Raw genomic sequence first — 26,986 nt, 5'->3', positions numbered from 1 at the left:
AAACAACATTTTGTTGCCTATATTAGTGAAAGTATGAAACTTGTTATTCCCGGGGTTATGTTGGAACTGAATTCACTCTTACCTTGTAATCGGTGGTTTTTATCCTTACTGCCATCACAACTGAATCTCCACAGTGCTTATTTGATTGTAATTATACACATTTTGGTCTTAATTCACTCCACAGTGCACTTGAACCACGCTGTGGTTCCTGGTTCCTAAGCACCTCACTCCGCAAACACAGTTACGAGCAGCAGACAACAACACTGATTATGAGATGCAAAGCTTTATTTCCCTTAATTGTTTACTTTACTCAATATTTAGTTTAACTTTACTTCAAAATGTTTATTTAATTCATGTCTATTATCCCTTTTTTGCAACCAAATTAACCCCAAAATTACAAATGTTTCGGATGTATACTTACGAGCAGACGACGTGAGGAAAAATGACTCATCGTTGCCAATCTAGTGGAGCGTCACACATACGCCGATGCATTTACAAACTGTTTCGATGAATTCTAGTTGTTATAGTAATGCAGTAATGATAAAATTTGCTGTAATATGTACGTATATATAATACAAATAGATACGCTAATTTCACTTATTTCCCCGGTTTTGTGGTAAGTCTTATACCTATACTCTGTTTTTTTTCATCTGTCCATCCGCCTGTGGTGTTTTTGTATGGCAACACTGCGTCCCGGGCTTTAGATAGTTACATTCGGCTTACATTCAACGATTATAATAATATCCTATTTCGAATATTAACGGTGTAATTCGCATTCAGTAAATATTAAAACACTTTTCAGTTGCAAATGTACACCCAGATATCCTTTTATTTAACCTAACACTTACACACAGCGTAACTATTTACTGGGACGCAGTGTTACCATACACAAACACCATTGGCGGATGGACAGATGAAAAAAAACAGAGTATAGTTTGGAGGGTAAACACATACCAATTGACAACACTGATAAACAATTGAAGAGCGCAAAACGCCGCAAAGAGCCGCCTAGTCCCCTTGAATAAGTGCTGGTAAGAGGTTGGTTTACGATTGTTGTGATGAAAGTGCCCCAGCGTCTATGGGTACAAGTGGTGTGCAGATTTAGCACAGGAAATGGGAAGTTTGTTGACACAAGCGACTCCGTAAACATCAAGATGGCGTCAATCTTCGAAACATTTTTAGTTGTAAGTAAAAATTTCTAAAGCGTTTTGGTGAGATTTCCACTGCGTAGCCACCCTTTTCACTACCCTCTGTTTAAATCTTAAAATTTGGCCTTAATTTCTAACTTTGGAGAAAATACTTACTTCGAAAGGAGAGTAGAGGTCTTTAGCTCCGTTTCTCACCAACAACAAAGTCGCGACTGATGCCCATCTCCGGTGTCAGGACGCGTTATAATGTACTTTTTCGGAGGGTGGCAAGCGTTGATTGTAGGTGGCCTGTTTGCCTGCTGTGATGTTTTACCCTATTACCTATATGTGCTTGGTCTAATCCACTCCCAATGTAATGTAAGCACTATGGAATACCAAACTGATCTGATGTAAATTATCCCAAATTTGGTTTCACTCTGATCACTGTTATCTAGATTGGGCAAAGTCAATGCAATTAGTGTTAGCTTAGTGTTGTGAGTGAACATTTAAAAGATGGGGATAATTCTTGTCTGACTAAACAGCTTGCATAGCTGGCATAGCTTAAGATCCTGGCAAGGATAAGGTTAGTTAGTAGATGTGAGGTAGGATGTCTGAGAACAGCCAAGAACTTGTATTTGAGACACTGGGTTGTCATCCATGGAAAACAGTCTCCTTTGTTAGATGATAACCTAGTTAGGTAAAGATGTACTGTTTACAGTATTGTTCAAGTGTACTTTTACATGATTATTAATGAATTCCTGGGGATAAACACATTTCTTAGCCGGGTCATGGTATATTAGGGTAGATATGCTTACTAAGACACATTTTTAACAATTGGTGTCATTAGAATCTGAAGTCTTATTGAATTTTTGCCTTAATGTGTTCCTAAGAGGAGAGTGTTCAAGCCATCTATACTCATTTTTTTTTTATTAGGCCCAGATAGTACAATACATACTAGATTATGCTAAATTGTACAGTACTAAATTGTACAATGTTAGCCTGGTAGGCTAGCAGTTTAGGTTAGGTAATTTTAGGCTCGAGTGTCTTACCTTTTCTTTAACCCAAGAGGTGCTAGGGGTTTGCTACCAAAGGACGACGGCAATATTATGCATTAGCAACATCAGTAATGGAACCAATATTTTCTTGCTAATTTTTTTTAACATCACCTAATAGGAAAAACTCTCTATCACGAGAGTATATATATAACGTATGCTTCATTTGGACTGAAGATGAACCCAGGGAAGGGTTCGAAAGCTTTCTGTAAAGTCTTCAAAATTATACACAGACTTTTTACACTTTGTATTAGTGTGGACCCTTTAGAACATTATCACCTAATGTTATCACCTAATGTTATACATGGTTGTATTCTCCTTGTTTCGCAGATTAAAATAATGAAATATGAAATACAAGATATTTAGAAAATTAATATTTTTAAAAGAATATATTTTGGAATGAAACTTCTTTTCAAAAAATGCATTTTAGTTTTGGAATGCTTTATGCCGTATTTTCTGAGATAATTTCACATTATTTTCATGACAATATTACTCCTTAGCTATTCAAGAAACACTTATAAGATTGCAAAATATAATACAGCAATTATTAATTGGTTGAATCAGTGTATATGTGTGTGTATGTTAACGTACATATGCAAGCCTACTTTTAAACAAACATTACTATCGTCACTGTCGCTATAATTATCTGTCTCTATATCGGTATTTGATGGAAAAGAATAAACATCATCATCAAAAGCCATTATCACCAAAATTTACAATATAAACAAAGATTTATATAAATTTCGAACGTTTTAAATTCAAGATATGAAAGCCTCCCTGGTCCCGCCCCCGGGGCTGACGGAAGGTTTACAATTATGCTATTTTTATACCTATGATTAAGAGAAATCTGGCATCTTTTATGTTCAAGAGTGAGCTGAATGGCTGGTGAGACTGTTGACGTCACTGAAACAGAGCTAAAGGGAGGGACTAAATTAACCGTGATTTTTGAAAATAAAGCGTCGCTAATATCGACGTCGTCCTTACGCGGCATATAAAGCGTCGATTTTAGCGTCGCGCTGCACCTTGTTGGTTAAGATATCCTGAACTTTTATGTCTTCTGAAAATGTTACCTAATGCTAATGCACAATGCTTAATATTTTTATGAAATTTTATGTTTCTTTTGGTCTTTGAGGAGTTAAGATCCAAAGATTAATTTCTAGGAAAAACATGGTTTGCCCCTAAAAGTGAAAACCCTCTAGCAGTAGAAAAATAATCATATTGGGGCATGTGATCAGAATGAATTTGTGTATATACCTAGAATACGTACAAGAAACTTGCGAAACGTTTTAGCTTTTGAGGTACAGAATTTGCAGTGGGTTTTGCAATTAAAACAGTTACATTGTCATAAAAACCCTGTTGTTCACTACAAGCCATTGCTAATCAGAAGCTGCCTTATCAGTGTAGAGCTGATCTTAGTCATGTCATTATTCTGAAAAGAATGTACCTGCAGTCCAGGTAGGATCTTGTTTTCAGATTGGAGTGGTGTTTGATCTAATTGAAGATATGCATGGTAAACAATAGACGTAAAGTTGTATGTGAAAGAAGGGGTTTTAAACACTGTACACAAATTATTTGCTTTTGTAATGCATGGTAACCATAAAAGTAAAGATATATTTAAAGAAAGGCCTTGAAAACTGTATAAATAATCATTTGTAGTATATGTAAACTTTTTGCATTTCAATGTTTTTCTCCCAGAGGTTTTCCATTTACAGCAGATAAAAGATCATGTTTGCAGTTCTTGCCCCATTTTCGTATGTCATGTAGTTTTATTATTCATTATTAGTTAACTAGTATGCAAAGAAATATGAAAAACTTATTGCTACAAAGAATTGGAGTCTTACTTAATATTCTTTAAACATTACAAATGTACATTGATGGCACTGACAATATTTGTAATATCTTTTTCTTGATCTGCAGGAGGATCTTTGACAAAGATAGCTTACTATTCAACAGTTTCACATCGAAAAGTTTTGTACGACTCGGAGAAGGAGGGAACTTCATCTGTAAGTAAAGGAAAATTCCTTATTACCGCAAATTTTAGTTTACAGCAATGTAATGTAATACAAAAATAAGTTTGAGGTCCCTATTATGTTATTATCTTTTTGATTAGGCTACATTTGTTTTTATACTAATCTGTTTAGAAAGATGTTACAACCTTACAGAAATGTTTGACAGTATTTTCTGTATCAGCTTTTAATTGTTGATTATTAATTTTTAGGGTGATGGTTGTGAGTATCAGTATGAGAGTTCGGAGATTGAAAAAAGGCTACATTTTGTCAAGTTTGAGACAAATACATTGAAAATTGCCTTGATTTCATCCGTGATCACTTAGTTTCCAGTAAAGATTCAGTGATTGGCAAAAGTATTAAGGCCACAGGTGGTGGGGCTTACAAATATGCAGAGTTAATCCAGAAGAAGCTTGGATTGATGTGAGTTTTTGTGACCCTGTGCTTTTGTCCCTCTGTTATATCGCAGTTCATGTGCATCATTTTGTCTATTTGATTTAACTAGAAGATTGCAATACACCCCCTGAACACCTGAACTAGCCCTGGTCACTTACCAGCCCGAACCATCATTTATTAAAAATTTACCAAATCTTTGGTTAAAATAAACGATCAGTGTTGCCAATCTCCTGGCAAACACCCTCGTTACCTAGTTACCAGCCCATCGCTAGTAGCCCTGCCTCACGGGCCGGTCACACCTGCCCTCTCACGTCAATCACTTATCGTTCGCGGTGGAGTACAGATGTATCCACAGCGAACTCCTTTTTGGTCTTGCCGGCCTTCATTTGCACCTTTGATTTGATTGATTTTGGTGACGAATTACGCATCCCTTTGGATTACTGTTGGATTGCTCTTAATACCTTGTCATCAGACATTGATTCTGCAAAGGAAGAAACAACACAGCTTACGACAACGGCTACTGCATTCTCGGCCACGACATCACAGAAAACAACGAGCGGAAGTTCAACAACGTATCGTCTTTGCCAACAATGCAAGAAAAAGGGAATGAGATACCCTATGACACGATAGTCATTCCTTATGCGTAAATTGTAGGCCTGTTCAATATAATGTAAAGACCAGATGTTTGGAATGTCAGGAGTGGTCGTTGGATCAGATGTTAGGGTATCTCAAACGTAGGAAAGGTCTTGTAATAAGAAGTAAGTGTAGGCAGGAAGAGACTAACGTAGATCAAGATAAAGACTTAGAGACAGTGCTCTTTAAGAGACTTGAGAGTAGGCTGACATCGAGTATGACATCAATGTTACCGATTTTATGTCAAGATTAAGTGAGGATAGATCGAGCAATAGGGATACTGAAATTACTAATCGTTCTTTTCCAGCTCCCCTGCCTGTTCCAGAACCAGCCCTAACCGGTGCTGGGGGTTATTATGGGGATCCGCAAGCCCACAGGGCAGGATCCGCCGTCCCCCCTGGCGCGGAGCAGGCAGTGTTGGCAGCAGATTCCCCTTCCCTCGATGTGTAAGTTCTCAGGATGATAAAAACTTAGGTCAGATATAGACGAGTAGGGATAATAGGCTACATAGTGTTTAGTTTAGAAAGAGAAGTGCAGGCTTCTTCGGGTCGGTTTTCTATTAAAAGTAGTAGTTTATAGAGGCACAGTGTAGAGCATCTTTAGGCTTTTTCCTGCTTCGAGTTCCTTGCATCAGAAGCTTTTAGCCCATGGTTGGTCTTTTCAGATATGCTCCTTCGTCTTTAAGGTACTTTCCTTTCCTCTACTTATACGATACGATAATTGTTAATATCAACTAATTCTCCGTTCAATGCATATAGACTTACGATTTTCAGTAGGGAGAGAAATCGAATAAAATTAACTACAGTTAGCCTAGTGTTCACGATGTATATCGTATGCATATTCAGTAGCCTAGCCTAAAGTATTCGCAGTACAACATATCGATAGTTATTTTTTATATTGGCTAACGCTGTAGGCTCAAGGCATTCTGACTTCTGATGATTCAGTACAGGTGTAATTGAAAACGAACGAGAATCCGATCGGAGGATAATTAATATGAATGTAATCGAACAGAATGAATATCGGATTCTGTCCGACTAAAGCATTATAATTGTATTATATGTATCATCATATTAGCGTAGTATAAACACTTAACTCGGCAGTCATTCACGCTGGAATCAGCGGATGACGAATACGGGTTTGCGTCGCCGTATCCATCTCATTCTCTCCTGATTGCCTAAAATGACTAACGTAACAACACTCACTTATGCCAAGTTTGTACAAACGTCTTAAAGGAGACGTGTGTTCAACTATGTTGACATTTAACATAGTCAATGAGGTATCTATCTTGGGGCATATAATCAGATGTCAGATATAAGGAATTTGTATGTATGACGTCTTCATACGTTTAACAGACTATTGCCGTCAGTATTTACATTGCGCTTATGTCAATTACAGTTACAAATTATTACCAGTCGTATTATCAAATTACAATGACAACTGAAATTAATATTAGGCCTAATAAAGTTAATTTAATTACCTTTAAATGTTATTTTTATTACTTTTCAATTAAATTACAATTACACTAGCTTGTCGTCAAACAGCACTATTGTAAGGTGGTGTGGTTTAGAAAGACAAGGATGCCGGCTAGTCTATTTTTTTTTTCTCCTTGGCTTCAGATTCAACCATATCACTTGGTCTCGGCTAATGTTTTTGTCCTTAGCATATTAATGAATATCTGGATACTTAACTTATGGAACGAAGTCATACTGTTCGTCTTACGATGTAATTTAAGACCAAAATTTGACTGATACGTCTCATTGGAAGCTAGTTTTTCCCTCGGGTTAGGCGTTAAATTTAGGATTCCGTTCGTTTTTCACTCGTTTTCATAGGTATTACGAACCTTACACTTTATATACGTTATTAATCCTTTGTCTGTGTGAAAACAACAGTAATGAGCTCTTTCATGCTATTAGTTTCTTTTACCACGGCTGCGTTGGAATTCATACAAAAGCTCGGGACTTCTGTCCAGGTTGCTGATGCACGTAATTTTGCCTTATTAGCTTCAGCTGCATTTATAACATGAATACAGTAATTACCGTCGCACGCGGATGAATACAATAACAGATGTTGCTATCGGATTCGATTACTGTCACACGCTGATCAATACAATAAAGTGATGTTGTTATAGGAGTCGATCGCATTAGCAACAAGTTCTCGTTCGGTTGTTCATAGCTGTACGGAGTTATACGAGTATTATCGTTAAGATAATACCCTTTTAACTTGCTGCAATTTGCGGAGGTGGAGATATTGGACGATCGTAATTTCTCTCTCTCTCTCTCTCTGCCCTGATTTTATCTCTCTCTCTCTCTTTTCCCTGATTTTATATTCTCTTTATCCTAGACGATTGTGTTTCTCTCTCTCTCTCTCTCTCTCTCTCTCTCTTACTTTTCTGATTTCATATTCTATCCATATTCTCTCATCCTATTTTCCACGCTCTCCTAACACTGGACTCATTGTGCAACAGAGGTTTTTCTTCCTTTCACACCTTTTCAAACTTTGTCAATTTCCCTTCAGCGCTGACTGACCTCATAGGTCCCAATACTTGGCCTTTGGCCTAAATTCTATTTTTAAACCCAACAATCTTGCTGTCTGAGTTAGTATTAGAGTAGGGAGTGACTATTAGGAATATGTATAAGGTATTCATGATATGATATATCACAAGAGGATTTTAAGTATTAGGACAGATAGGAAAGAACATGTCTAGGTCTATCTGAGGGTATTCTTTCAAGTGCCAACCAGGCAGAGTACAGACAGGCAGGTACAACACTACAAGAGAGGACATCACTACGATCGACGACACCGTCGCAGACGCACCGATGGACATGGTTGTCTCCTCCGTACATGAGAGGCCTAAGGCCACATGGGAGGTCTTCAGTTTCCCTCCATACATGAGAGGCCGAGAGCCACATGGGAGGTCTTCAGATTCCCTCCATACATGAGAGGGCCGAGAGCCACATGGGAGGTCTTCAGATCCCTCCATACATGAGAGGCCGAGAGCCACATGGGAGGTCTTCAGTTTTTCCTCTACTCAGGTGAGGCACATAGCCAGCTGAGAGGAAACAGGTTTGTATCCCTCCCGCACTCAATGAGTTTTGACCTTAGGGTAGAGGTGCAGAGTTTTTCCCTCCACATATGGGAGGCCTAGAAGGCCACACATGGGAGATTAGCTTGGACGAGTGACAAATGAACTTGAGACTGACTCGCGTACTCAATTATATTGACTGACAACTAGTACAGTGGAGGGCCGGGCAAGATTGATTCCCCACCTCCAAATTAATGTTGTTAATCGGGCTAGTTCAGGTGTTCAGGGGGTGTATTGCAATATGAAGTTTTTATTGTAAAACAATATTGTAATACCTACCTGAACACCTGAATGATTCCCACCCTCCTCCCCTCTCATACAGAGTTATTGAGTTATGATTGACGTGAGAGGGCAGGTGTGACCGGCCCGTGAGGCAGGGCTACTAGCGATGGGCTGGTAACTAGGTAACGAGGGTGTTTGCCAGGAGATTGGCAACACTTGATCGTTTATTTTAACCAAAGATTTGGTAAATTTTTAATAAATGATGGTTCGGGCTGGTAAGTGACCAGGGCTAGTTCAGGTGTTTCAGGTAGGTATTACAATATTAGTTTTACAATAAAAACTTCATTTTGTGTTACATACAATTAAAGATAAATACATTACATAGATAGTAATCCAGTATAGTATACACTTTTTATATGCAGTATTGTATACTCAAAAGAAAATGTTGACTTTTTTCAGGGTAGAAAAGGAAGATGAAATTGGTTGTTTGATTAAAGGATGCAATTTTCTATTAAGAAATATCACAGATGAGCAGTTTTCCTACTGTAGGCATGAAGATCCAGAGTACCACTTCATCAACTCTGATCCCAATATTTTTCCCTATCTTTTGGTTAACATTGGTTCTGGAGTCAGCATAATGAAGGTAAAATTTATATACGGTAATTTTACTAGTACAGTAGGTCATATTTTTTGTGTGGTGTTGTTCTTTTATTAAATTTTTTAGACTGTGTTGTACAGTAAAGTTTTGAAGTAGTTGTTCAAATAGCAGTTGTTTGAAGAGTTGTCATTGTTTCTGGGGAGCTCCTGTGGTTATGGTTAAATGTTTACGGAATAGTTACCTATCAACCATCATTATAGTACTATATTGCATTCCAGTATTCTGTGAAGTGAGTTCACTTTCAAGAATGGCTAATTCAAAAAATAAGGTTACCTAAACTCAGACTGCAGAATTATGCTAATTTTGCAAATAGTGAATATTTATGCATGTAGAGTTTCTATGCTGTCATTTGTTCCTACAAAAATGCAGACCTTGAAGCTTGTTAACAAGGTAGGTAAGTGGTAGTATATGATGGAGGGGGGTAGTACTTACCCATTTTCCTGTCTGCATATGCTCCGTTTTTCCTCCGCTACCATATTGTCAACACTTCTTTACTGCTGCTCAGAAACTTGGAACTTTGCCTAAAGATGATCTTGGATAGTATTCTGTATCCCTCGTATTTGATTCTGTGTATGGACTTTTTATTTCATGGAAGGGAAGTTAGAACAGCAGATAAATCTTGATGAGATATGTGAGGCTGTATTGTGTAACTAGTAGCTGTATATCCTTATACATTTTGCTTTTTCAGAGGCCAGGTTTTTTTCTTGGGATCTTCCTTGCCAGAAGTGTTTGGATTGATTGATTATTTTCCTCTTGGTAGAGGTTCAGCTGTATAAGCAGAAGAGAGCCAAGAAGACTATGGTTATTTTGGAAGGTAAGACACCTAACAACACCCTCAACAGTTATGCACTATGTCTTCTATGATTGGCCTTTCTTCTGGGAATGTTCCCTAATGGTTTCTCCATTTCACAATCTTTGGGGTGGAGGTAGGTTGGGGATTTGTTAAGGACTTTGGATGACTAATCTCGTCTTGTGGCTTTGTTGGTTTTTGTTTGCAGATGATGGATATCCCCTGTCATCCACTGTTACTTATCACTTTTTCTCCTACGATGCTGGACCTGTCTTGTGGGTTCCTTTCAGACTTCTGGAAGTGTACAACAGTTGTCCAACCATCCCTGGTCCTGTTAGGAAATCTTGTTTACTGGTCTTAAGGAGCATTTGGATTTAGTCAGAGGTTCCTCTCCTTGTTCCTGGTGCTGCTGGGACCCCTGCTCTGACAGTTGACCTTTCAAAGCTGCTGTTGCTGTTCCTGGTGGTGTGACTCCCAGATGTTTTACTCTGAAGCCCTCTTGTGTAGAGGTAAACCTGGGCAAGAGGCATAGTGGGGTCAGGAACAGAAAGTTCTTCTGTGCTTCCTCCTCTTTGTATGACATCATCTTCCTCCACTGCCTCGCCCTCTTTCACATCTTAGACCCCAGAAAGTATGAGTAACAGGAAGAAGGTTTGGAAGTATTTTCCCTGTACAAAGTCCCACCAGCTCACCATGGGTCCCACTCTCCTCAGAGAGGATGATGAACATTAGTCCCATTTGTGGGACTGGTATTCAGGCCAAGGGCAATGACCAAGTTGTCAGTTATGTTTTTGATTTTGACTTGTCTCTGGTTCACAAGTGAGCTGCTTCTCAGTTGCCTTTACTTTATGAGAGATGTCCGTGTTGGCAAAGGAAGAGTGAGGGTATGCAGGCAAGTTATTGCATGGTTTATTTTCCCCCTACTCATTCAAATTCTGCCACTTAACACTGTTAACAAGCTCCAGTTGGACCAAACCAGCTTGCACTGAAGATATAGTATAGTATAAAAGACTAAAGGAGTGTTTAAAAGGAAAATGCAATTTATTTTAAAGAATTAAGATGTTAGCCTCACCCCATTAGTACAGAAGCAAAAATAAGCATTCATTATTTGTGATTTTTGTACATGCAACTTCCCCGGCAGATATATACTTAGCTTATGTCTCTGACATCCGACAGAAATTCGAATTTTGCGGCACACGCTGCAGGTAGGTCAGGTGATCTATCCCCCTGCCGCCTGGGTGGGGGCCAGGCAATAGGAACCATTCCCGTTCTAGAACCAGATTTTCTCTGTCGCGGTAGTGTCAACATATGTTGTTGCTACCTCCTGACTTGATTTTCGTTTTTCATCGCCATCGATCTTCTGGCTGTCTTTTGCAGGGAAGTACTGGGTCTTTGGTTCGGTATACGCTTTTATTAACTTTTTAATGAATTTGGCTTCGAAATTTCGAAGAATATATGACGTGTAACTACCGAAATTTCGGTAGACACTCACATAGTTTGCAAGAAAGGGAAATATTAATATTTATTCATTAATACGTGTAATAAGTGTTAGAATTGATTGAGGAAATATACTGACTTCCTACTTTAGGGAGTCAGTAAAGCATGTAACTAGATACGTTTCTTTTAAAAGTTTTTGGAAAATCGTACTAACGAGCAATTAGAGTATTAACAGTACTAGTAGTGTTGCATCCTCATCACCTTCTTACTTCGCAGAAACTTCAAATTCATAATTGCAATTTGAAGACAAGGATTGTGGCTCAAAATGCGAGCTATTGAAAGGTAAGAAGTGATTACTAGTGTTCCCCATTGCAGTGGAGGGTGCGTCTGATCGGCTCTGTCTCGCTCCCAGGCCTAGACCTCTTTCAAGCTCCCAAGCCCAGGGGAGAAGGAATGAAAAGCGAAAGCCGTTAAGGAGGTTTTCAGAGAATCCCCACCGGTCAGGCGTCCCCTCGGCAGGTTCTGTAGAGCGTCCCAGACTGCCAAGGATAGCCATTGAAAGGCATCCTTAAAAAAGTGCGTCTCTTCATCTTACATCCGAAAAGACGAAGAATGTATATGATTTTTTTGGATGATCTAGCGCGTTCTCTGAAAACTAAGAGAACACTGAGCAAGAGCCAGCCAGGAACTTAGGAAGCCGCGTTCCAGCAAGCCAGCGTGAGCCACGTTCCAACAGCCAGCAGCGAGCCGTGTTCCAGAAAACAGACTAGCGCGAGCCGCGTGCCTACAACCAAACGCGAGCCGCGTTCTAGCAACTGAGCGCGAGCCGCGTTCTAGCAACTGAGCGCGAGCGCGTTTAGAAAAAATTTTTCTTGGCGGAAGGCGCCTTCAAAGAGACGAAGCGCCAGCCTGGCACAAATTGCGCCAGAAAAACAGACGGCTAGAGCAAGGAGCCTTATAGTACAGTGGCAATCAGAACAATCCTTCCATTGAACGTTTCCGGGCAAGAGGCTCTTTCTAAAAGGGGTCTAGTAGGCGCTCGGAACTATCAGGGCGCACGGGACCTTCCACGCAAGCGAACGTTCCAGGGGCGAGTCTCCTTTCTAGCGTGCGGAACATTCCAGGCGCGCGGAACTATCCAGGCGCTAGGCGCAAGGAGCCAGGCGCCAGAATATTCCAAATCTTCTTATGAGAGAGAGGTCAGTCGCGAGGCTCCTCTTTGAGTTTTTAACTTGAGCAACGCCGTCGCGTTTGTCAGAAGGATTCTGATACTAAGAGAAGCCATTTTTTTTTTTTTTTCATTATTCAGAAGACTCCTGTGTTTGGCAGTTCCTCTCAATGCGGACTCTCTCCTTCATTCATGCTCTTCCCTCGTTATGAAGAGGCAAGAGCTTTGGGAGTTTTTCTTATAAGAATCTCATCGACGTTTGGGTATGATGGCGGATAGGAAATATCTACTTCCTTCCGTAAACCCTACAGATGAACAGGAATTCTGTCTCTTCCGCGATTTATGAGGAAATCACGAAGATTTAAAGAGTTCCTGGATTAACTTCCTTCCTTAAGGAGATATATATACTCTTTCTATCATTCTATTAACGAAAAGAACGAAGACAGTAAAAATTTTTCCTTTCTCTATCTGCCTCGGCAGGGAAAGAAGGTAGTAGAGTATCTGCTGTTTGAGAATACGATACGGCAAATCACACATACCGTAGTTACTTCTTTGCAGAGCAACTCAATTACCAGTATCCTTCCAGGAATTTCCTAGGAAGGACTACGCTTAAAGGGATTGTTAAGACAACACCTACTTAGTTTCTAGATTTATCGAAGTCTTGTTTCGCTTAAATATGCATGAATAAGAACTTCCTGAAGTTCGATTATAATTTTATAAGATTCCTTTATTTAATGGAGTAGCTGGCCAACTCTTGAACGAGTTAAGGCCAGAATGCTAACGGAGACTGCTATTAGCGCCTTAGAGACCAAACGCAGGAGTAACATGTAGGTAGTCGGTCATGAGGGGTTAGGTTGGTTACATGTCTCACTCATGCGGGGATGGACTAACTAACCGTGTCTCCCCTACAATCTCGGATTGAGGGGATAGTTAAGCAAAACATAAATAAAATATTGTCTGCCTTTTGCTAAGAAGCTTTCAATAAGAAAGATATTACAACATTTCAATGCTGTTTACCGTAGGTAACATTATTAAAGGATTCTAACGCAGCGGAACTCTATATTATATGATGCTCGCATGCTTACGAAAGCATGGCTTATTAGAGTACATGCTTAGTGAGAAGATGAATGTAGTAGAAGAGAATTCATTTTTAGACTACGGTATGGTCAAGTCTTATGCACATACCGAGGTTAACTACAGAATTCCTAGTATCCTTACAAAGGTTTCCTAGATTAATGCTGTTTACCACAATGTGACAGTATAATAAAGGATTCTAATACGGCAGAGCACGATATAATATAATTCTCTCATCCTTTCGAGTAAACGCACACAACCTTTTTAGAATCGGATATTGCTCAAGAGAAGATGGGTGAGTCGGATGGGAAACATTCTCTTAGTGGCAGAAGTTGTTTCCCTGAATGGACTATACTACGTATATAAAAGTTTTTTCCTACTAAGAACGGAATTAACACGTGAAGGATGTCGGGTACCATAAGGGCACAGATGTTCTGGCACATAACCTTAAAAGAACTAGAAGGAAGCGCCAGCCTGGCGCAAAGCGTCAGAAGCGCCAGCCTGGCGCAATGCGCCAGAAGCACCATCCAAGATATTTTCTCGTTTTAGCGAGTTATTAACCTAAGAGTCCGTAGTTGGTTGGTTTTGGTTTGGTTTTGCTTCTCACCTCGGTTGGTCGCGGGTTCGTTTCTCGGCCATTCCATTGAGGAGTGCGAGATGTGGATTTCTGGTGATAGAAGTTCACTCTCGACGTGGTTCGGAAGTCACGTAAAAACACCATACAAACAAACAAACAAACCAGTAGCCTCTCGGAGGCTCGGTAACGGCAAGATTCGTTCCTGATTTCGTTACCCATTTAATCGGAAAGGGGTCGCTTACAAGGAATGATGAAATGATTTATTTTAATCACTTAGGCCAATTCCACGACTCTCTCATATCGCAAAGAGCATCGAGAATCTCTTTTTTCGCCCCTGTTCGCGTTAACAAAAGAGAACCTATTTGGGAACAGACACGGAACGTAACGATCCTTAAAGGCTCGATGCAAGATTTTTGCATGTCCGTGAGAACCTTCTCGATCGAAGATAATAACTGTTAACGTATGTCTAACATTTATTGAAAAGAGTTTTGAGAACCTGCGGGAAGTCTTCTTCATAGATCTCTTCGCAAGGTAGAAGACGAACAGGCTTCCTATAGACTGCTTCCTTTTTCCTCGAACCAAGAGAGGTAGCAATATACGACATCTTTAATTTAAAGAAGGGGAATAAACTTTAGTCTTTTTTCCCTAGTTATAGAAATTCTTACAGATATTAAGATAAATGGGCGTCAAAGGAAGAGAGGATGAATGCCTCATTTTGGCCTTAGAGAAGTTGGATTCACAGAAGTCACGTTCTTCTCACAGCATGTTTCGTAAGGCTTTTCCAAGAGTATCTGGATATTCTATCAGAATCTATTATAAATAGACCTGAAAAACCTCTCCACTCTGAGTCTTTCCGCGTGCCAGACTGACCAGAAGTGACATGAAATGAGAGGATTTTTCAAGGTAAATGACAATAGTCATGGCTAAGACATAGAATTGCTGCAGATCGTGCTAGATGGAATGAGGAAACTGTCCTCTTCCGATACCTCTGTGAACCACATAGCGAGGTTCTTTCTTCACTTTCAGAGGGAAGAATCACCTAGGTATATATCTGCTATCAAAGAACGCAGTAAAAGGCTATACTCTGTCTCTACAAGGGGAATTAGAGATAAACGAAGATTAAGATCTTCGGGATCTTATACGATACGCAATACGACAAAGAGTAGGATATCAGGTACTTCGAATGGGATCTTTTTGTGGCCACAGATTCCGTGTTCCGACAAAATGGAACTGCTCCTCATCAAACTTCTTTGAGAAAGTTTATGAAGGAATTCTTTGTTTCTCTTAGCCCTAAACGACCAAGAAGACAAGTGAATTTTTTGTGCATTGGAATCTCGCATCAGATTCAATGGAGACTCGGCAATGGGTTCTTGCCAGCATAGTATGTCTGGCAAAAGAACTAAAACCCTCTATTCCTGGACGCAACGCTTTCAGATAGAAGTTTCGTTGCCCAGGCAGGGTACTTACTTTTTCATCTACAGAAGAAGAGATGGTTTAAACGTTTGCCTACAGAGTCTTCGGGGTGCGATGAGGGCTCGAAATGCTTCCCAGAAGGTATTCAGAAAGGATACAATAAGAGCTAGAAATCAGGGTTCCGCCCAATTTCAGCTCGGAGTCTCCTTCGACTTCCAGACTCCTTCCCTTCCTTCGGGCAAGGATAGGGAAGATTCTGCAACGAGGAACCTCATCAACATGTAAGAAGGGATCTCGTTAGCAAAGGAAGTATTCACGAAGGATCCTACTCGGAGGAAGACTCTTCTCTCTCGTATTGTTAGATATCCTGTCGTCTACTGGATGTAGCTGACTACAATCACCTCCCCTTGCCAGGGGCCAAAAGATCAAAGGGGAAGAATTTCTTCCACCCTTCTCCAGTCTCCTGATAGACTATGTGGTTGTTCAGGACTCTCGGACAATGTAGCGCCAGCCAGCGCCAAATGCCAATACAGGCGAAAAACGCCAGAGGCGGACAGTTCCAAGGAACTCTGTCATGGTCGGATACTGAGAACCAGGAGCGGGCCTCCAAACCTGCGCAAATGAGCCAGAGGCGAACAAATCGGACAGATATAAGATCCGATGTGGACATCGCCAGACAGCCTAGAGACTCTTCCAAGCTCAAAGCTCCAGCAAGTGTGGAGGAGCCAAGCCAGGCGCGAGGCGCCAGCCAGGCTCTAGGAGCCAGCCAGGCTCTAGAAGCCAGCCAGGCGCCATCCAGGTGCCAGGCTCCTTCAAGGCTAGGCTCCAGTCAGGATTGAGGATCCATCCAGGCGCAAGGCTCCTTCCAGTAAAGAGAAACCTAAAGCTCTGTCATGTAAGAGGGCTAGTCCCCATTGATATGATACAGGTAAGGCTCTGCCATGTAAGTGGGTTCAGCCCCCATTGGCACGATCCGAGAAGGCTTTGTCGTGTGTAAGCGGGCTAGCCCCCATTGACATGATCCGAGAATTCTTCCTGTCGTGTAGCGGGGCTAGCCCCCATTGACATGATCCAGAAGGGTTTGTCAGTCATAGGTCCCTACCTCGCTGAAACTCTTGAGGCATGCAGACTCATAGACAGTAATCATGAAGTCTTCTGCCAAGCTCCAGGCGCAAGGCGCCAGCCAGACGCAAGGCTCCAGCCAGGCGCGAGGCGCTAGCCAGGAGGGAGGAGCCAATCAGGCGCCAGCCAGGCGCGAGGCGCCATCCAGGCGCGAGGCTCCAGCCAGGCTCTAGGCGCCATTCAGGCGCAAGGCTGCAGCCAGGCGCGAGGCGCTAGGCAGGGCGCTAGGCGCCTGCCAGGCACGAAGCGCTAGCCAGGCTCCAGGCTTCACCCAGAAGAGATCTATATCAAAGAATGCCCTGGCCTTCTTTGAGACAATGTGATCTCCTAAGCACTTGACAAGTGCATTGATGATTCCTTCAACTGCTGAGAATTAAAAGCGCATGAAGTGCGAGCTTTTCTGAATTCTTGTTCTTTCCTTAACAATATGTCATAAGGACATATTAGCTGTCACATACGGGAGATGCAACTCTGTGTTGCACTTTCCCATATCCGAAGGATGTCAAGATAGCCTACGAGAGATCCTTCTCTCTGGTTGATACGTGTCTGCGGATACATTGCTGGGATAGGGAGCCGATACTGATCCCTAACTAGTGAGTTAAATTTTATTTAACGTCGTGTTTTTTCTTTGGGTTGTTTGAAAGGAGTTTGGGGATAACTCTTTTCAACTTAAGCACTAACCCTCGTGTTAGGATCAGGTGATCGGGATCGGTGTTGTGCTCCTTAATTATGCCACTAGGCATAGGCATATTGTCATGTAAGAGGCTCTGTCGAGTAAATGGATAAGACCCCATCGACAGACCCCACAAGAACTCTTAGCCATAGGTCACATCCTCGCTGAGGCTCTTGAGGCGAAGCAGATTCCTAGGCATTAGCCATGGAATCTTCCGCCTGAACAAGTAGGAACCAAGGTTTTATTTTTTTTTATTACCTACAACGTATGTTGTTTACCTGTCTATTCAGTAAATAGTTGTCTCTTACCCACCACCAAGGGTGTCAATCAGCTAAGTATATATCTGCCGGGTGAAGTTGCATGTACAAAAATGATATTGTTAGAATACAATAAAGTTTTGTACATACTTACCGGCAGATATATACGATGAATGGCCCACCCAGCCTCCCCTCAGGAGACAGGTGGAAGAGAAAATCTGGTTCTAGAACGGGAATGGTTCCTATTCCTGCCACCCAGCGGCAGGGGGATAGATCACCTGACCTACCTGCAGCGTGTGCCGCGAATTCGAATTTCTGTCGGATGTCAGAGACATAAGCTAAGTATATATCTGCCGGTAAGTATGTACAAAACTTTATTGTATTCTAACAATATCATTTTATGTGGAATTTTTCCATTTAATTTTTGTCTGACCTATGTATTTGAAGACCACAAATATGTTAGGTAGATTTTATATTTGTAAGTTGTTCTTTGGTTTTTAATAAGTGTTTCTCAACAGACTCCCCTTCCATTCCCTTTCTTTCTGATTTGGTTACTTGCAGGTGTAGGGACCATGGATAGGTGAATGAGCTTAAGTTCTCATACAGCTCATGCTGCTCAGTACATTATTTTCTATGTATGATGTAGTATCCATCGGTACCATTACATATACATATTATGCAAAGTTGAATGAGAGAGAGATTTTCTGACTTTTCTGGTTGATGGAAAGGAACAATAATTGTTACATTTCATTATCGGTTAAGAGGCATTTTTTTGCTTGTAGGAAATGTCTTGTGATAGATTCCTTAGATTATTTGAGGTTTTTGTGAGGGCATTTATGATTATCATCACTTAAGCATGGTTTGTTTGTGTTTTTTTCTGAGGGCATTTATGATTATCATCACTGAGACATGATTAACAACATAGTACGTAATTGTATTGTGAAAATTGTTGGTTTAAATGCACTACTGTATTCATTTATTTTAAATATTTAAGACTAAGCATTGAAATTTAGCAATCTTTGAGTATCGTATTCCCCAGATAAAAGAACACTTGCATGGAGATTGTTTTCAGTCACTCTCAATTAAGAGTTAGGTGAAGTAATTGAGGAACACAAAAATAAGTGAGCCATTCCATTTTATTTCTAAAAGTGTCTTTCAACTTCAAGAATTTAGTCACTCAAAAAAGAAAGTTAGGTATGATTTCCAATGGATTGCCATTGATGGCATGAGAATTGTAATCCTTTATTCCCCTTCATTACAAATCGTAAATACAAAGCGTCCCACAGTAATAATGTATTTGACTTCTGTCCCTTCACACTGTTGACCAAAAGGTGTGAGTATAGGAGTAAAAAGAAATAAAAAAAAAATAAGTTTTGCAGATGGCTATAGTGTTCAGAGTAATGTCTGACTGGCTAGAAAGCTAATCCAGTCCAAGGTGGAAACACACTGTAATTCCTCTATACGTATTTCTATGAAGTTTTCTGGCAGCAAAATGCTGTCCAGTGAGTCTTGCAAAGGATTAGATATTTTGTGTCCCTCTTTCCTGACAGACTTCTTGTATGCTATTTTATCATTATGTTTCAGGGATCCAGTGGATATGAGAAAGATGTTTCATCATTATTTATATTCAGGGAAAGCATTATGAAATTCAGTTAAAGACATGCTTTTAATGTAAATTTGTTTCGTAATCTTACATGTACCTACTTGCCCATGTGTGATGACCAGAGTTTTGTTAAGCTTTTGAAACTGAGCAGAATGATGGCTAAAGTTTTAAAATTTTTTGAAATGTTTATTGTATTTATTTAAAATTTTTTGAAATGTTTATTGTATTTATTATCGTCATCGTGAGAATTCTTTGTTTACAAGATTTGTTGATGTATTGGTGATGGTATTTTGTGTATTTCTGGGGCATTGGTATGTCATGATTACTCCATGTATTTAACTGTTACCCTGCACATTTCACCTTTTATCATTTTTGTTCTGTTTTTGCTGTCTTTTCAATTTTGTATTTATTTGTCCCTGAATGTTTTTCTTTTACTGTTATGCATGATTTTTTTTGTATTTTCGAAGGGGTGTGTACGTATATGTGAAATTGAATACGTATGTACTACTGGTAATTTAAAATCTTAAAGATTATGCCAATATTTCTTTTTAGGAACTTTTGGCCAGGACTTGTCATTTGCCATTACTGGTTGAAATGAAGTCACACCAAAATAAGTTCTATCGTAATGATGCATTATATTTTACTCACTCATGAACTGAATTATGTGGAATATTCACTCACTATATACATTTACTGTAATTCAAATTTGACCATATCTTAAATCAAATCTCTGTCAGTTTGGCTTTCTTGATGAAATATATGATGCCGTAATCCTCTATCGGGTTGCATGAGGATAATGATTTTATAACAGGTTTCATTTTTCACCTTTCTTACAGAGTCATAATCCTATAGTAGAAGGTTTCATATGTTGTACGTTAGTTGTTATGGTATTATGAGATTCAATATTGTGTAAAGTATGCTCTCTATCAAAGGAAATGTGTTACGTGATTCTTAGAAAAAAAAACTTGAAAACACCGAATTCATATTTAATCTTCCATACTGTTTTGTAGTTTTAGTGTAACAATGTGGATTTTAATGTTTATACCAAAACACTAAAAGGCTCTAATAAGATGCTGATTAGTAATTTACATAAAAATTCTTAGAAAAATAAAGAAAATTATTGGTGATAACATTGATTGTTCCTAGGTTTATTTGTTTGGGAAGTTAAAATAAGTAAATATTTAAAATTTAGATGTAGTTTTTAATGGTTTTTCTCAATTGGTTGCAGAGAACATTACAGTGTATTGAATGTAGAAGCATAATTTGAATAATGTTTGATTATAGTTCTAGTTTTTTATTTATTTTGTAGTATTTTCTGCCAGGTTGAGGCAGATAACAAATATGAAAGAATTGGTGGAACCAGCATGGGTGGCGGAACATTTTGGGGCCTCGGATCTCTACTTACATCTGCAAAAGGTTTTGATGAATTGCTGCAACTAGCAAGTGAGGGGGATCACCGCAATGTAGACTTGCTAGTTAAGGACATTTATGGTAAGGTATAAATACTTCTATATCATCTTGCCTTAAAGTTGAACTTGGAGTGAATTAATTAGGATGGATGTGAATAATTAGTTTAAGGTGATAACATTATTGCTACTTTTGGTCAGATTTCTGTCTGCCTTCACATTCATCTCAACCATTTTTTCATAATTTTATGAGCTTTCCCACTGGTAATTGTTTTGCCACTCATATCCAATACTTTTCTGACTAACTTTTCCTCATCCTTTCTCACAACATGTTGAAACTTTGCTAATGGCCACATATCTTTGCATCTTCATTGGTAACATAATCTTCCCCCTGTAATTCAGCTATGACTTAGCATTCTGATTTTCTTTGTCAGTACCAATGTTTCCACTGCATACAACAATTTAGGCTTATACATGCAATATAAATTTTTGCTATGGTGAATAATGGGATGTTTGTATATACAGTAATACTTTGGGTTACGAACCAATTAGTATACGAATTTTTTAACTTACGAAGTGATGCCCTCATTCTGGAATACGAATTTCACTTGGAATACGAATGCGCGAATTTCCATCATGGGAGGCCGCCTGCATTGTTTACATCGGACATCGGATGAGCATGGTATCTGCGAACGCATTTTTTTGGCTAAAACTTAACGAGGGTCACGTGACTTCCTCCCACGCATCCCTTGACCCTTTTTAAACCATAACTCTTTCACTATCTCGCTGGCGGTAAAATTGAACGCATCTGTCCGTGATACGTTCTCAGATTTGCTTAGTGATTTGCGCACGTGTTGTGTTTCCGTGATAGTGCTTATATGTTACTATTACCTAAACACTAAAGACAATGGCTCCCAAGATGACGAAGGCAAGCAGCAAGAAGGAAAGCATGAGAAAGAAGTAGATGATTACGGTCGAAATGAAGAAGGAAATTATCCAAATGCTGATAAAGGCAAGCGCGTGACATTGCAGCATTCTTCAAGCGGTCGCAATCAACGATCTGCACTATTTTGAAGAAAAAGGAAGAAATTAAAGCCAGTAAAGCATCAAAAGGTGTCACAGTATTGACGAAACAACGGCCTTATATTCTCGACGATGTAGAAAATTGTTTATCGATAATGGGGTGGGTCATTTCTATAAAATTTTAAAGAACAGGCAAAAGCAAGCCTCCATAGAAAAATATTTTTTCAAAATTGTGAAAGACGACACAGTGTCGCGTAAGCGTAAAATTAGTGATGGTAGTGAACGCTGCTCTCGAGAGAAAGGACCAGAAAGTCTTCCAGAAGTGTTCACGGAGGGAGGTTTCCCCCCCAAAGCCCTAACCCTCTCCGCCTCCCCCTTCCCCTCCTCCCGTCTCCGTCAAGCCAGCAGCCACACTCGCCAAAGGTAAAGTTCAGGTTTTACTGTGCATGCATATTAAATCTAGTGTTTATATTTAATTTCATTCTTCAATTTTATAATTTTATGTAATTCCTACACGAATTTTCGACCTTAGTGAACAAAAATAAATGGAAAAATATGAATTGAATTGTCATTCATGGTCGGGTGGAAACACATTATTTGCTTTTATAACATTCTTATGGGAAAATCCATTAGGTTACGAATTTTTTAGGTTACGAAGCAGGTTCTGGAACGGATTAAATTTGTAACCCAAGGTATTGCTGTACTATTACCCTAGCATTCCTTCTCTACTTTATCCAGGCTGTTTCTGTTTTTATAACTAGTAGCCTAGCATTCTCTCTCTACTTCATCCAGGGTTTTGCTCTTTTACAACCATCTCAACATATGTGCGTCAGTTCAGTGTTCCCCATGGAAATGTTCTGCTTTTGCTAAGGCCTCCAGTTCCATCACATCATGTGCTGCTCCTCCATCTTTTCCCCATTTTACTCTTTGGTTACATTCGAAAGGGTACTGTATGAATAAATTTACCACACTTTTCCAAAGCATCAACATGACCACTTTCCTGATAACTTTTTTCTTATTTAAAACAGATATATAGCTTTCCCCTAATTGTGTTGTTTACACTAAGTCATGGACATGAAGCAATTTATTTTGTTTTCAGGTGGTGACTACAGTGCTTTAGGATTGACAGGTGATATTATAGCATCTAGCTTTGGGAAGGCAATGCATAGCAGTCACATGAAAGCAGATGGAAGTAAAGGTATATAAACTAATGCTGTGAATTATTTTTTTATTTGTTACTATCAAGAGAATGAAATAAATTCATGTCTTGAAGAATGATTTTTGCTTTGGTAGACGCCTCTCTATTTTTTACCAAAGTAATTGAAAGATATTCAGAGAATTTTGTTTTAACTGGTGGCTATAAACTTTTTACATTGATGTAAAGTAACATTGTTCCTTTTTATTGAAACATTCATATGAAATAAAAATTGTCAAGAGGTGGTTAGGGAATTGGTGGTTTGCAGTCATTTTGCCTGTTTTTGCTCATTTGTTTTTACACTGGTGGCATCTTCCACAGGCTTTTCTGAGGCTGATATTGCAAGAAGTTTACTATTCACTGTTAGTAATGATATTGGACAGATTGCATCATTATATGCTATGCTTCATGGCCTTAAAAAGGTATGTGTTTACAACATTCAGAATGATCCATTGATTGTTACTTTATTCACAGCAATGAAGAACCTGATATTTTCTATTTCATTTTACAGCATTAATCAACATTTATTGATTGTTGTTTTTTTTTTATTTACAGCAATGAAGAACCTGATATTTTCTATTTCATTTACAAGCATTAATCAACATTTATTGATTGTTGTTTTATTTACAACAAGAATGGATTAATTTTCTGATATGGTGTATTATGACTTTTGTGTCAATATTTTAATTGTTACTACTTCAAACTATAGGGTTATATTTTTGTATAATGTTTGTCTTGTTTGTTAATTGGATTCTGTAAAAAGTTATTTTCGGATTGTAATTCTAGGAACTTGACTTTTGAATTGTATGAGGTAAAGACTTAATATACTAGATTATGTTTTATATTTATCCATTTCTTCATTTACATTACACTTTCTCTAAAATAAAAGTGTTTCATAGCAACTGGCTATATTAGTGTTTTTTTCCTTCTGAGTTTGTAGTGTCACTGTTACTACAATATAAGGTTACTGTGAGGACAGTCTGTTTTAGTGTGCAGGTAATTTCTTTGTTAGGGTTTTGCTTATACTAAAGTCAAATTTGGATATGTTTGTTTATTGCATTCATGTGCTTAATTTAATGTCAGATTCATTATATAATACAGAAAAAAAAAATTTTCTTATAATGAAGTTGCATTGTCTTGACATTCATAATAATAGGTTGCCTATGGTTGTCAGTTTTCCATTTTTACATTCTTATTTTGTTATTACAAAATGGTTGTTCATTGTTATTGCTTATCCTATGACCAGATTTCATTCCCCTTACTTGTGATATATATCTTCTCTACATATTTGTATTGTTAAGGTCTTCTACCATAGATTGCACAATTCTTCATTGCTTTTACATGTAAGGTACTGAAATATGCGTTATCTTACCAGGCTTGGTAGTTCATTTGGGATAATTTAAGAATTTTGTATGCATGGCTACATTACTCAATTAGGTTTTTAACTTTTAAATGGTAATCAGTTTTTTCGTAAGGAAAATAAGGTATTATATACAGTATTTTCCTTAAGCTTTATGGCTGTTGTATACAATATTTGAATTTGTATTGACAGGCATCAAATTACAAAAAAAAAAAACTTTGCAACCTCAATACCTTCTTTAATTCCAGGTTTATTTTGGTGGTTACTTCTTAAGGAATCATCCTGTTAGTATGCACACCATTAGCTTTGCCATAAAGTACTGGAGTCGCGGTGGTGTTCAAGCACTCTTTTTGAGGCATGAAGGTTACCTAGGCGCAATTGGAGCCTTTTTGCGAGGAGCAGAAGAATGTGGTATGTTATTTACGTAGTATGGCAGTTTGTTTTAATATTATGCCGTATAAAAAGTAATATTTTATTTTCTCATAGGTTATGGGATTGTCAAGTCTTTCTGTATTTTGCAGTTGAATGTGAATCGTCTGTAAATTTCACAGAGCTTTTATTCTTAATATGGTCTTATTTGACAAAACCAAATATCCACTCTATGTGAAGGAATTTCCATACATGATTAAGTATATGCAAAACCTTGACCCTAATGAATTAAAACAGATTTAACCGTATTGAAATACTGACACTCGTCCTTCCCAATTGCAGTGAAAACAGTCCGCTATTCAGTAAAACATTCATGTATTTTGTAACTTCATTATAAACAGATCGAAGTGAAGTTTTTATTAAAAAAAAATATTTGGATACAAATGTGCCGGAATATTCAACTATATATAGTTTGATAATTAAATTGTAAAATAACTAAATCAGAATGGGCATTTTCTTTGCAAATTTCTTTGCAAAATGTAATCTGTTTTACGTTCATGAGCAGATCATTTAGTTTGTTATATAAATCTAGAAATTTGCTTTAGTGAATGGGCAGACTATTTTATAAGAACAGTAATTGGCAGACTGAGAGCCAGCAGTCTTAAAGGAATATAGAAAGTATTCTAGGGGCTGTTTATTGTGAGTTAGATGTTGTTTAACAGTTCACAAGAAAACAACCAAATCATGTTCCAGGACAGGAGTAGAAAATTACCTGGTCTCAAGGAAGATGTGAGTGGCAGCAGAAGACTGGCTAGATACAATGGGTGCAATCTTTTCAAGCTAATGGTGTGACTTGGGTTATTTCTGTGGAATAAGGCATCTTATAAATAATAGGTTTTTTTAAATGTACTTTATTATTAAACAAATATCTCTTTTATATACAGCAGATTGAAGTGAAAGACTTTACTTTGTTGGATATTTCAGATCCAGAAAACTATTCTTGGAGTGAAAATTATGCTGGGTCGTCTGGCTTGCAATCCCCACTACCACGTCCCCATGAAGTAGGGTGGCCTGGAGGTACTATTGACCAGTTGGAGATAGACAGATATGACCAACAATTAACTTTCTTCCCATTTTTGGCAAACCCTAAGGAATATATACCAGATGCTGTAGATTTAACAAAAGACAAGGAAGCCAGGTATGTAAAGAATGATTTTTTTTCATGAAAGGGACAAAAAATTCTCTTCCTAGCATTATTCTACAGGAAATGCCAATCACCTTTCTCCTTGTTACTAGTTCTGTGAAGTAAGCATGGTTTTTTAACAGAAAACTATAGAAAGGCAGCCCAGTACAGAAAAGAAAATAAAGACTAGTAAAATATGAAAGAGAAATAACATTAAAATTGAAATATAAATAAACTCATAAATTGCAGACTGTAAAGTTAGATTTGTACCAGCCAGCTTAATAAAAACATAAGCACCAAGTTTGAACTTCAGAAGGATTTAGAGGATAATACCATAATTTAGTCACAGCATCAGAAATAAAACTTAGGGTTTAGTACTTGTGGTGGATTGTGCATTCTAGGAAGATTGAATGCCAAGAGTAATCACAAGTATGAAATATAGTAAACATTAAGCATGGTTGCCTAATTGAACAGAACGAAGACATGTAGGAAGACCAGGAAGTCATGGAATAATGGGATAGATGGACACCTAGACCTTGTGGAAATTTAGTCAAAATGTGTACCGGGCAGAGGAGATGAAAAAAACTCATTTCATATCTTACTTCCATAAAGCACCAAATTGATGTGAAAGTGATTTTGTGATGACTATATTTTACTTAATGATTGCATTACCAGTATGGTATCTTATTTCAGAAGCTGGTGTTCCAACCATGCAATTTTGTCGTCATGTACTTTTTCTATGAAAGTATTCCTTTCCGTATTCTGATCCTTTTGCATTGATAGAGAATAGACTTGTATACAGTAGAATAAAAAAAATAAATTAGAAGTATTTGGATGAGAGTACATTCCAAGTTTGTGGAAAAGTAAAAATTAAAGGATGAATGTCATTTGTAATATGGATAATTAAAATTAAAAATCTCTATGGTGAAGCCAATTGAATACACAGAGAAATTTTTTTGTCTATATATATGATTATTTTATTTTTTTTCTTTTCAGGGAATACTGGTTATCATGTTTTGAAGGTTCCTTAAGTAGCTTTGTAAATCGTGCTATTTCCTCTCAGCCAAATAGTCCTGATGGTGTTGAGAGAGCAATAAATTTAGAGACAAGTATATACAACGGCTCCACAACCTGAAAAATCATCCTTTGTGAGTATGGTG

General features: G+C 38.4%; 1 protein-coding gene across 1 annotated transcript in view; it reads left to right on the top strand.

Annotated features, from left to right (window-relative positions):
- LOC135202270 (4'-phosphopantetheine phosphatase-like) overlaps positions 1–26,978 on the top strand; it is a 29,381-nt gene extending 2,403 nt beyond the window's left edge. Inside the window, 11 exon segments of the mRNA XM_064231571.1 lie at positions 4,097–4,182; positions 4,398–4,467; positions 4,470–4,608; positions 8,978–9,161; positions 20,613–20,781; positions 22,819–22,917; positions 23,236–23,336; positions 24,523–24,685; positions 25,628–25,841; positions 26,823–26,917; positions 26,920–26,978. Of these exon segments, the coding sequence (XP_064087641.1) occupies positions 4,097–4,182; positions 4,398–4,467; positions 4,470–4,608; positions 8,978–9,161; positions 20,613–20,781; positions 22,819–22,917; positions 23,236–23,336; positions 24,523–24,685; positions 25,628–25,841; positions 26,823–26,917; positions 26,920–26,978 (1,379 nt within the window).
- Positions 26,979–26,986: the final 8 nt, after the last annotated feature.

The sequence above is a fragment of the Macrobrachium nipponense genome, chromosome 30, assembly GCF_015104395.2.
Source record: "Macrobrachium nipponense isolate FS-2020 chromosome 30, ASM1510439v2, whole genome shotgun sequence".
Classification (NCBI taxonomy): Eukaryota; Metazoa; Arthropoda; class Malacostraca; order Decapoda; family Palaemonidae; genus Macrobrachium; species Macrobrachium nipponense.
This window is presented reverse-complemented; position numbering and strand designations above follow the sequence as displayed.